The sequence below is a fragment of the Rhinopithecus roxellana genome, chromosome 8 (genome assembly GCF_007565055.1).
Source record: "Rhinopithecus roxellana isolate Shanxi Qingling chromosome 8, ASM756505v1, whole genome shotgun sequence".
Taxonomy (NCBI): domain Eukaryota; kingdom Metazoa; phylum Chordata; class Mammalia; order Primates; family Cercopithecidae; genus Rhinopithecus; species Rhinopithecus roxellana.
In genome coordinates, this window is record NC_044556.1 from 115995558 (window position 1) to 116008322 (window position 12765).

Consider the following 12765-nt stretch of genomic DNA (forward strand, 5'->3'; position numbering starts at 1 on the left):
TTTCACGTAATTTCTGTAATAAGCATATGATCTTTGCTCAGTAGACCAGTCCCTAGCAAGTGGGTGGGTTTTGGTGTGTCACCCAGGATAAGGGGCCCAGTTTGTTGTTTTTCACTATCCCAATTTGCCTCTTAACACTGAAGTCAAAGGGGAAAGAAATAGACCCAGCCTCACTTGCACCCACAAGTCAGTAATAATTAATCTTCCAGCAGGTCTCCTCTTTGTTTCTACCTCTTGGAGAGGGCATCATGAGCAGCAGTTCACCAAAGTTAGCAACAAGTCTGGATCCATTCAGGTTTTTTTTGGTGCGTGCGCGTTTGTGAGTGAGTGAGATGCCTTTTGTGTTTGTCCTGTGGGGACAAATACAAAGTAGGATCCATAGATTCCATGTTCAGCCTTAGCATAAAGACTGAAATTAATTACTATTCTTTTTTTTTTTTTTTTTTTTTTTTGAGGCGGAGTCTCGCTCTGCCGCCCAGGCTGGAGTGCAGTGGCCAGATCTCAGCTCACTGCAAGCTCCGCCTCCCGGGTTCACGCCATTCTCCTGCCTCAGCCTCCAGAGTAGCTGGGACTACAGGCGCCCGCCACCTCGCCTGGCTAGTTTTTTGTATTTTTAGTAGAGACGGGGTTTCACCGTGTTAGCCAGGATGGTCTCGATCTCCTGACCTCGTGATCCGCCCGTCTCGGCCTCCCAAAGTGCTGGGATTACAGGCTTGAGCCACCGCGCCCGGCCTAATTACTATTCTTTATGGAATAATTTTAATTCAATTGCGAGGGATACATTGCCCCTTGAATCTCAAGCATAGCCCTATTTTGTCTTTGGTTGGTGGTAGCTGTTAACCAGGCTCTGGGTGAGCGTAGAACTTGGTCTCACATGAGCCATGTAGACACCTCTTTGCCTTTTTGTTTAAGGTGATGTAGCAGGCTAGGCGTGCTCCCAGCACTATGGGAAGCCGAGGCGTGTGGATCACTTTGGGTCAGGAGTTCGAGACCAGCCTGGCTAACATGTTGAAACCCCGTCTCTACTAAAAATGCAAAAAATTTGCTGGGTGTAGTGGCGCACACCTGTAGTCCCAGCTATACTCGTTAAGCTGAGGCAGACGAATTGTTTGAACCTGGGAGGCGGAGGTTGCAGTGAGCTGAGATCACGCTGCTATACTCCAGCCTAGGTGACAGAGTGAGACTTCGTCTCAATAAAATTAAAAAAAAAAAAAAGATGATGTAGAAGAGCCATAGTTCTCATTTTTGGCCAATTTGCCTTCCGGATTTTCTCCGTCATGTTTACCTATATCTTTTACATGGTTATAGTCAGAGTATTTGTACTATATTCTCCATTATCCCCTGTCCTCATATTTATTTATTTACTCAGGGTTTTTTTTTTTTTTTTCCTATCTTGATCGATTTCACTGTAAGTTTGTTACTTGGCAAGAGGGTAGACATGTTGATTCTTAAACTCTACTGCTTTTTAAAATGGGTTTACCAGTTCAGAGCACAACAGCCGGCATGAGTGTACCAGTTTTGATGTGGTAAAGTTTTAAACAGTTGATTTGCTCATTTCTGCTCCTGAAAGCACCTACGTGGGCTCATCTGTTTCCCAGAGGATTAATCCCAACCCCCTTAAGCATGGACTTAGACACCATTTTCAACCAAAGGATGAGTTGTAGGGGATCAGAAGTGACCTACCTTTCTCTTTTCTTGATGAAATATTTGTCAGAAAAATCAACTTCTAAGGAAGTCCAACAAACATGTGCTTTGCAGAGCCCCTCAGGGAGTAAATTACAGAGGCTTGCTGAGAATGTTTTGCTCCTGGTGGTTCCAGTATATTCGGTATACACATGTTGGCACTACACCCCGGCTTGTAGGGTTATTGTGGCTCTTTTCTCATCAGATTTCCATCCCCTTCTGATGAGGTGGCAAGACAAGCCAAAGCAGTTGTGTGGTGGTGAAGAGCACGCGTCCTGAAGCCAGCCCACCTGACTTCGAAGCTCTTGAAGCTCAGGCTCAACTGTTTTTCAGACGTTTGACTTTGGTCCGAGTCACTTAATCTGCTTCTCTGACTCAGTTTCTTCTTATGTAAAATAGGGATAATAAGAATACCCACTTCATAGAGTTGATTTGAGGATTAAATATAGCCAAGTATATATGAAGCCCTTAGAATAGTTCCTGGCATATAGCATGTTTTGTGTGTTAGCTGTTATTATCATCACTCAGTTAATTTTGAGCCACTTAATTTCCCAGTGCTAGTGAGTCTAAAGAGCAGAGCCAAACATGTAATTACGTAAACCCAGAAATGAATTTTTCAAATGTCTTTTCTAGTAATAGAGCTTAATGAGATTGGCATTTTAGGGAAAAGTCCTAGGAACCTGTTTATGTTGGTGACTGTTGATCAACCAGAAGATTTCTCAGGCACAGTCTAACATCTGTGTCTTTCTAGGCTGGACTACCTTTGCTGCACCAGCAGATGGATCAGGAATTAAAACTGGGAGCTTCTATTGTGGGGAATCTTTCATCTTCTACTGTTAATAGCCTTTTGGGTTTCCCTCTCCTGGGTGCTACTTTTCTCTATGGAGAGCTTGGTCTGTGGCACAAACAGGTGCTGAAAGGGGGAAGATACACCTCTGGGTAAATATCTGGAGGTCGGCAGGTGACAGAGTGCCCAGTGGTCTGGGGACACTGGTTCAGGCAAATATTCGTCACCCTACCCTTTAAAACTCACATGGAAATGGCTTGGCTGATAAGTTACTTGTGGTTCTTGGGATAATTAAGGCAGCCTGATAGACCAGGACAAAGGATTTCCTCAGCTTTCAAGAGAACGTTTCTTTTCTTTCTTTCTTTTTTTTTTTTTGAGGCAGAGTCTCGCTCTGTTGCCCAGGCTGGAGTGCAGTGGCTGGATCTCAGCTCACTGCAAGCTCCGCCTCCCGGGTTTACGCCATTCTCCTGCCTCAGCCTCCAGAGTAGCTGGGACTACAGGCGCCCGCCACCTCGCCCGACTAGTTTTTGTATTTTTAGTAGAGATGGGGTTTCACCGTGTTAGCCATGATGGTCTCGATCTCCTGACCTTATGATCCGCCCACCTCGGCCTCCCAAAGTGCTGGGATTACAGGCTTGAGCCACCGTGCCCGGCCAAGAGAACGTTTCTACCAAGAGCCATGTACTAAGGAGTGCTGGTTATGTGGGTGTTGACATCAGTATTAGTATCACTTCTGTTGAAAGTGACAGAAAACTTCTAAAACAGGGTGTAAAGATAGTGTACCTCATTATTTCAGAATGTTTGTGCTGCTGTAACAAAATACCTGATACTGTGTAATTCATGAAGAACAGAAATTTATTTCTCACAATTCCGGAGGCTGGGAAGTCCAACATCAAGGTAGTGGCAGGATTGGTGTCTGGTGAGGGCCGCTCTCTGCTTCCAAGGATGCACCTGGTTGCTGAATCCTCTGGAGGGGACTAATGCAGTCTCCTCACGTGGCAGAAGAGCAGAAGAGAATGAATCCACTCCCTCAAGCCCTTTCATAAGGGGCCTCATCACCTCCTAAAGGCCCACCTTCTAGTACAATCACATCAGCAGTTAAGTTTCAGCATTTCAGCATGTGAATTTTGGGGGGACACATTTAGACCTTAGCACTCACTCTTTTTTTTTTGAGATGGAGTCTCGCTCTGACCAGGCTGGAGTGCAGTGGTGCGATCTCAGCTCACTGTAACCTCTGCCTCCCGGGTTCAAGCGATCCTCCTGCCTCGGCCTCCCAAGTAGTTGGGACTACAGGCACATGCCACCACGCCCAGCTAATTTTTTGTATTTTTAGTAGAGGTGGGGTTTCACCATGTTGGCCAGGGTGGTCTCGATCTCTTGACCTTGTGATCCGCCTGTCTCGGCCTCTCAAAGTGCTGGGATTAGAGGTGTGAAGCACTCACTCTTAATGGCTCTCAGTTCTAATTGTTTGAATCTTGGGCTTTTATTTAGCTGCTCTCCAATCCTTAGTTAGCATGATAGCAATGCTGCAAGGTGGCTGCTTGAGCTTCAGCTATCAAGTCTTCATTTGAGTCAACGGGAAAGAATGTCAAAAAAGGCAACAGTTGCATAGTCATGAGGAACTGCAAAGGAGGTTGAAAATGCATTTTGTGTGCCCAGCTAAAATTCAAGGACCAATGTCTCGAGCCCAGGAGTTTGAGGTTGCAGTGAGCTAAGATCGCACAACTTCAAAAAAAGACTTCTGATAAATTTGGACATTTCTGTTTAACAGACATTTGGGAGACACACCCCCACCCCCCACCCCAGGTGCCTGAGAAGAAAAACTTAATCACACTCTTGGTCCTTATGCTCCAAAAGCTCTTCGGTTATTTGATTGACCCATGGCTGCTTTTTGGTACTGGAGAGAGAGCCTTATTAGTAATTTAGTGAGTTTCTAATTTAGATCCTGTATGTGATGGGGTGGGTGGGTGGTGGTGATTATATTGTAGGTAGGAGCTCCTAGTCAACAATGCATGGGTTCTAGGGTCATCCGTGACTTCAAGAATAGATGGCCTAGGGTAGCCCACTTGGGTCCCCTTACACGCTGTGGAAGCTTTGTTCTTTTGCTTTTCACAATAAATCTTTCTGCCAGGGTGGGGGGGGCGGGGCGGGAAGAGGGGAAGAAGAGATGGCCTTGCAGATATTCCAGGGAAGCATTTGAGTGACACCTCTCTATTGTGCCACTTAACCAGTTGAATTGGAAGTTGAGCCAGCAGGTTTGAACCTTGTTCTTAGTTTTAAACCAGGGCAAATTACTGGTGCTTTGGTTTTCTAATGCTTGTAAATTAGAGCTTCTGAGCCTTGTGGGGAGCAACGCGTACCTACAAAGGAGTGATGTAACGTCTGCGGGCCGCGATGGTTTCTTCCTTTGAGATGGATACCATATAAGCTAGTGGTGATACTTACTTAATGATAGTGACAAGGAAAGCTACTGCCAAGAGTAATTGATGTGACCCACACATAGTCCCAGAGCCAAGGAGCTAGATGGGGTCTTCCTGCCTGAGGAAGCCAAGCTTCTGGCCTTCGGGCATTCTTCTCTGCTGTGATGTTTCCCGTCCTGGAAAGCAGGGAGGAAATGATTAATCAGTGTGCTTCACCTGGAGCTGATTGGCTCTGGTTGCTAAGTTTTCCTCCCTCTGAGCAGCCCTCCCTGTGATTCTGAAGCAGCTCATCCAGAGTGTTACAACAGACATCTAGATGGGATTCAAAAATGTTGGGCAGCATGGTTATCTGGTCTTCTTCTGTAAGGATGACTGTGAGATGTGCCAGCCCATTCCTGTAGGGACACACCCAGCCCGATGCCCTCCCGAGGGCTGCGCTGCTCTGAGCTGTCCAGGCTTGGGCTATGTCAGGTTCTGAGCACTGAAGTGTAGTGGAGGGTATATGACAAAGAGGCGTCAGAGCTGATTGCCCTGCTTGTTTTCTTTTACTCACTCAGTGGTCTTGGAACTGGACAAGAGGATTTTATGGATTAGATCCTGGAAGACACACACTAGAACTAGCATAGCAAGATTGTGTCCAGGCTGTCAGAGCCACCTCCTGAGTGAGAACGAGTTTAGAGAACTATCCTTTCTGTAGCAATACAGGAACCTGTGCTGGCTCAACAGCTGCCCTTTTGGAAACTGCCAGCTGAAGGGGCCTGTTGATAAGCTGTTGACTGCTACTGAGGCTTCCCAAATGGGAAATCTCTGCTCAAGGAGTTCATTGTTCAGCATGTCTAGTGGACCCTGGCTCCGAACAGCTGGATTCTTTTGAACATAATAAACATTTCTAGAACAGGTTTTCTTGGTGGGTGGGCTTTTAGCTTCCTTTTAATAGGCACATCACTTGCCTGCCTTTAGTTCTAGAAGTTCAACATAAATGTTGACTTTAATGATGCAGTGGGACAAAACAGTATTATATTTCTCATCAGTTCCCTCCCTGTCTCCCTTCCCCTGTCATTGTTTTCCAGAGTTAGAGTATGTTTATGGAGAACATTGGGGTGGATGCCAAAGCGGCTTATGTTCTAAAATCGTGAAAAGAATTATGCAGTTGGAGTTAGACCTGTGGTTTGAGACTCCGCTTTGGGACTGAGCAAATCATTTCATGTGATCAGTTTTCTAAGCTTCAATTTCCTCATTAGGAAAAAAGAAGACAAAGTAATATTTTGTTGTAATGGAATTAAATGAGATAATGTCTTCAGAATGCCATATAAGTAAAGAAATTGTGAATCACCTTCACTAATTTCTTCCATAGGTTTTTTTTTTCCCCTTTCTGAAAATACCTTGTATTGACCTTCGCCTAACTTTATATTTGAACTACAGCTCACAGTCCTAGCAGACCTTTAACCCTCCTGACTCCAATTTCAGTAATGTGTTAGAAGTGGCAGGGACAGAATGTATTCTGGATTCATTACACTAAATATAGAGATATTATACAAAATGAGGCTGAACTCACACTCCAATGGGCAGGGTCAGTTTGCCTGTGAGACAGCGCCATGCAGCTGCAGCCACTAAGTGTCTAGGCACTGGAGATGGACTGCTGGAGTGGGAATCCTGGCTCCATTCAACCTCTCTTTGCCTCCATGTTTGCCATCTGTGGTGTGAGTGTGATAATAATTCCCATCACATAAGCTTGTGGTATGCAAATGAGATCATTTTGAAGTACTGAGCCCCGTACCCAGCATATAGAAAGAAATGGGGCTTTTATTATAGTAACGCTAATTTTTAATTGTGGTAAAATACACATAACATAAAATTTACCATCGTAACCATCTTTACGTGTACATCTCGGTGGTGTTGAGTATATTCACATTATTGGATGGCCAAATTCCAGAACCCTTTTATTGTATAAAACAGAATGAAAGTATATCCATTAAACAACTCTTCATTTTCCCCTCCCCTCAGCCCCTGGCAACCACCATTTAACTTTCTGTTTCTATGAATTTGACTACTTTACATAGTGGAATCCTATGGTATTTGTCTTTTTGTGACTGTTAATATAATAATTAAGTCTTAGCCCACTGTAACAGTCGTACCCTTTCATGTTTTAGATTTCTGTAGGCTCAGGATTGCCTGCCTTCTCAAACCCTGGTTATTGGTGGATTATTTCTCTTTCTTTTCTTTTTTCTCTCTTATTTTTTTAGAGATAGTCTTGCTCTGTTGCCCAGGCTGAAGTGCTGTGGCATGATCATAGCTCACTGCAGCCTTGATCTCCTGGGCTCAAGCAGTCCTCCTGCTTCAGCCTGCCACGTGTAGCTGGGACTACAGGCACAAACATCATGCCTAGATAATTTTTGAATTTTTGTAGAGGTGGGGTCTCACAGTGTTGCCCACCCTGGGCTTGAACTCCTGGGCTCAAGTGATCCTCCTGCCCTAGCCTCTCAAATCACTGGGATTATAGGTGCACGCCACTGTGCCCAGCTGAATTATTCTTAAGGAACAAGATGACACTTCAGAGCTCAATTTCATCCTTTTGAAGAGAAGGGCAGGATTAGGCAAAAGGAGAACACAGAAATGATAGTGAAAGAGATACAGAGGTGAGCATTAAGTAAGCAAAAGAGCATTTATTCAGGGCAGAGTAGAGTCTCTTTGTGGGACTCCTTCTTCCCTCTCTGCCTTCTTCCCTACCAGGTAAAAATTCAAACCTACACAATAATAGAGAGGATGATATAACCAAACTCTAGGTACCTGTCAGCCAGATTGAACAGTTACCCAGATTTTTTAGGGCCCACTTGTAACATGGCCCAGGAGGAAGAAAATGCCTTAAAAATCTAGATTAACCTAGAGGCAGGTGTTTCTTTGCTTATTTGTGCAATTTTATTTATCTCCTTCCTGACAAAGGGCTTCTTCTGCCTTGGGACTTCTTACTGTCTAAGGTTGAGGTAAAGAGCCGGGACTCTATGAAACCAAGTTACTTTAACTTGGTTTCCTCATCCATGCAGGAGAGCACATGTGGCTTCTAAGGGTGGTCATAATGGAGTGTTTGGCGCAGGGCCTGCTGCCTAATAAGTTATCATTTACAGTGTCAGCAATGGTGGTGTGTTTGTAGAAGGGAAGGATCAACAGCCAGGTTGTTGAAAACACGGGACTGAGAGGTGCAGCTGGGGATCAACACAGTTATACTGTATCATTGATCAAGGATTGGGATGAGTGCTGATTTTCTAGAATTGCACCTACTGTATGTTCATTATCCCATTTTACTGGCCATTGTACAGGTTCTGTCCTCCATTGTGCTGGGTTAAGGGAAACAGTTGTTTATCTGCAAAATTAGGTAGTGTAACTTTTTAATATGCTTTTTTGATGGTGATGGGATTGCTATTTATATTAAAAACTTTTTATGGGTTTTAAGTATAACTAAAAATACCACAATTTGAATAACTAGATAATATATATTTGGCTTCATGGATCACTTTGTTGTTTTTGTTCTTTGGAATTCTAGGAGGAATTCTATCTACTAATAAAGGCTGTAGACTTTACCCTCCTACAACCTTAGGACGTAAGAAACGTCCTAAGATAGATGCCTGGGAGGAAAAGGAAATTGAGGGCCTACAGATGTTTAAAAACTTATAGTTTATAATTGCATAGAGCCTTTGATTTCTCCACCCCACCCCCCATCCATCTGTAGTACCCAGAGAGCCTTTGGTTTTGTTGTAACATTTTCACTTTTGAATCTAGTTTATCATATGAATCTGTTTTCTGTGACATTTTGGGGCATGGGAGGATCTGCGTTCCCAAAGTCCAGAGTAGTTTTAAATGTTTTTCTGCGTCAATATGCAAAAGTATCATGAAAGCAAAATAAATTGTTTGAAAATAATTGAGTCAAAATATTATTGTTCCTCCAAAGATCCTTACTTAGTCGTGTGTCATAACTTATATAACAGGACGCATTTTGCAAACCTGTTTAGTTGGCACTGACTTGTGCAACAGGAATGGCCAGTTTTCCTTATGCCCAGGGCAGTCAAACACAACTTTATAAGAATTGTAACTTTAAAAGATTTCATGTTTTGTGTGTGTGTGTGTTGTTGTTGTTAAAATCAGTTGGTGAAATAAATTCAATAGTAAAACTTCTAAGATTGAGTCATTAAACCTCTAAATATGCTGGGTTTTTTTTTCTGTTCTTTCTTTCCCTTCCTTCCTTCCTTCCTTCCTTCCTTCCTTCCTTCCTTCCTTCCTTCCTTCCTTCCTTCCTTCCTTCCTTCCTTCCTTCCTTCCTTCCTTCCTTCCTTCCTTCCTCCCTCCCTCCCTCCCTCCCTCCCTCCCTCCCTCCCTTCCTTCCTTCCTTCCTTCTTTCCTTCTTTCTTTCATGCAGTCTCACTCTGTTGCCCAGGCTGGAGTACATGGCACGATCTCAGCTGACTGCAATCTCCATGTGTTGGGTTCAGGCGATTTTCCTGGCTCAGCCTCCCGAGTAGTTGGGGCTACAGGCATGTGCCACCATGCCTGGCTAATTTTTGTATTTTTAGTAGAGGCAGGGTTTTACCATGTTGGCCAGGCTAGTCTTAAACTCCTGACTTCAGGTGATCCACCCACCTTGGCCTCTTAAACTGTGGGATTATAGGCATGAGCCACCGTGCCTAGCCTAAATATGCTAGGCATATTTAGATTTCTGTAGGCTCAGGATCGCCTGCCTTCTCAAACCCTGGTTATTGGTGGATTCTTTCTCTTTCTTTTTTCAACAACTCTTCATTTTCCCCTCCCTTCAGCCCCTGGCAACCACCATTTAACTTTCTGTTTCTATGAATTTGACTACTTTACATAGTGGAATCCTATGGTATTTGTCTTTTTGTGACTGTTAATATAATAATTAAGTCTTAGCCCACTGTAACAGTCGTACCCTTTTTTCATCTCTGTTATCATCTCTATTATCCTGTTTTTCATCTCTATTATCCTGTCAACCAGTTTCTTTCCTTCTTTATTGGAGACGGGGTCTCACTGTGTTGCCCAGGCTGGTCTCAAATTCCTGACCTCAAGCAATCCACCCCGCTCAGCCTCCCAAAGTTCTGGGATTACAGGCATGAGCCACCGTCCCTGGCAGGTCAACTAGTTTAATTAGAAGACTTGGGTTATGTCTTCTACAGCTTATGTAATATAGACATTTTTATTTTTAAATTAACCTTTGTATGAAATGAAAAAAGAAATCAGTTATTTGATAAATACAATCCTTCACTGCCTCATTCTGTTGAATGCACTTGTTTCATAATTTTCCTTTTATGAAGAGTATATGTTATCGAAGGGAAGAAAGGGGCAGATACATGTATTACTATTTTTTTTTTTTTTTTAATTTTAGAATACATGTATTACTAACAACACACACAAAGCATGTAGGTTTGAGTTCATTTGGAATTGTCTTCTCCACTCTTGGTTGGGATACCCCTAAGTTGTTTTAGATGTTGGTGGTGTTTGTGTTCTTTGTCACCCTGTCTATGGTGGCACACATTTGTGAAAAGGCCACCTGGTTTACTACAGGTATGGAGAAGTCCATGGCTGTGGACTGGAGCAAAAGTAACCAACAGAAGTAGGATTAGCGCTGTGAGCATAGCCTCCTGCTAACTAGCTGAGCTTTCTGGCCATGGTTTTTGGTTCCATTGATATAAAGAGATGTGCAGGGGCTGAGTGGCGTTCCATGCGTGTGTGGTCACCTTGTGATTCCAAGACCCTGTGGCCCCTCAGCACATCCTCACCGTGCCCTCATTCTACTTTCTGCTGCTGCTGCCTTTTTTGTCTGTCTATACCAGGGCGCAAGCAGGCAGGATCAGTTAGCCCTACCTTTATTAGTGGCTTTCGGAAAGGATCTTCTGGAGGAGGAGGTGGTGTGTGCTACCCTCTTTCCCCTACCATCACTGCAAGTACCTGAGAGTAGTAAGTTGTGTTAAGGAAAGGGAGGAAGGGACTTTGGGGATCCTAAGACTTCTCTGTCACAGGCGTGTCAGGTGGACTCTTCTCTATTAGGCTTTTTTTTTTTTTTTTTTTTGATTTAACTTTTAAGTTCAGGGGTTTGTTATGTAGGTAAACTTGTGTCATGGGGGTTTGTTGTACAGATTATTTCATCACCCAGGTATTAAGCCTAGTACCCATTAGTTATTTTTCCTTATCCTCTGCCTCCTCCCACCCGCCACCTCCAGCAGGTCCCAGTGTGTATTGTTCCCCTCCCTGTGTCCATGTATTCTCATCATTTAGCTCCCACTTATAAGTGAGAACATGTGGTATTTAGTTTTCTTTTCTCTTCCTGCATTAATTTGCTAAGGATAGTGTTCTCTAGCTCCATCCACGTTCCCGCATAATACATGATCTCGTTCTTTTTATGGCTGTATCCCTTAGCCCTTTAACTCGTCATGCGTGACAGCTGCCTTTGAATTCGTCCTTCCAGAGCCCCTTCTTGTAAGGTGTGCATCAGCTTGGTTACTCCAGGGACTTCCTCTGTACCACACATGCCCTTTCTCTTATTCCTGGGTGCTCTTTTCTCTCCTCACAGTCTTCCGTGTGTGCTAAGATCGTGCAGCTCCTGGGGCAGAATGAGGTGGACTATCGCCAGAAGCAGGTGGTCATCCTGAGTCAGGATAGCTTCTACCGTGTTCTCACCTCGGAACAGAAGGCCAAAGCCCTGAAGGGCCAGTTCAACTTTGACCACCCGGGTGAGTCAGGGTGTTGAAGGGGGTATGTATGTGTATTGGTGTAGGGGGGAATATTTTTATTTTGCTCATGAGGAAGTTGCTTAACCTCTCAGAATCTTGTTTGTATCTAGAACGTAGAGACTTGATAAACTACTTTGCAGTGTTATTGTGGGGCTTATGTGAAAGAAGGAATTTTCAGATGCTTCATGTAGTGCTTGGCTCGTTAAATACTGATTGAATCTGTATCTGAACAAAGGTGATTTTGTTTGAGCCTGGGACTCAAGATGGGCCAGACATGGGGTCAGACATACAGAGCTGGTCCTTCTGCTGCCTCTGCTCTGAGGCAGCCCTCGTCAGACCCTCCTCCCCATGTGTACATGTATGTTCAACCCACTCTGTGGCAGAGAGGGAGATGGAGGGGCAGGGGGGCTGCCAGAATGGTTTTTGCCCTGCAGCCCTAGATCAGCACACTGCTCCTTTAGCTGGCTTGGATTTCTTAAAATTCTTAGAAGTAAACCGTGGCATGGTGCCTATTGTGTGCACTCGCCCAGTCATCGGTGTGCTTTCCAGGTTAGTTTAGCATGTGCCAATTGTAGGATGATAACAGCTAAACTTGGAGAGGGTAAAGACCTGTCTGAAGTCAGGGATGGAATGTCAAAGGAGAAAAAAAAGAAATCTGTTTGTCAGAACTCATTTATACACCCTATTTTGAGATACAGGGAGCTTCCATTCTGCTTTGGGTAAAAATCCAGCTTTTTAGGGAGCAGTATGATTACCTTTAAAGTATGATGTGCCCATATACATGTTTATGAGGATGTCCTGTGTATGATTATAGGAGATACTATTTTAAAATTAAGAAACATTTTAACAATTTGATATTTTTCAGATGCCTTTGACAATGAACTCATTCTCAAAACACTCAAAGAAATCACTGAAGGGAAAACAGTCCAGATCCCCGTGTATGACTTCGTCTCCCATTCCCGGTAAGTGAGCTGTTCTGGGCCAGGGATGACACCCGCTGCTCCCCAGAGCATCCTTGGTCTGCACTGAGACCTCCTTCCTTACCTCCTGCACTTCAGACCTCTGTCCTACCCCTGCCTAATGCCATTCCAGCCGGTCAGTGGAGTGGGTGGTGGCAGCAGTGTGTGCTATGGGATTGCAGAGG

General features: G+C 44.1%; 1 protein-coding gene across 1 annotated transcript in view; it reads left to right on the plus strand.

Annotated features, from left to right (window-relative positions):
* The window catches only part of UCK2 (uridine-cytidine kinase 2), an 86147-nt gene that overhangs the window by 52782 nt on the left and 20600 nt on the right, over positions 1-12765 (plus strand). Inside the window, exons 2-3 of the mRNA XM_030936186.1 lie at positions 11462-11621; positions 12487-12583. Coding sequence (XP_030792046.1) covers positions 11462-11621; positions 12487-12583 — 257 coding nt within the window. The remainder of the gene's footprint in view (positions 1-11461; positions 11622-12486; positions 12584-12765) is intronic.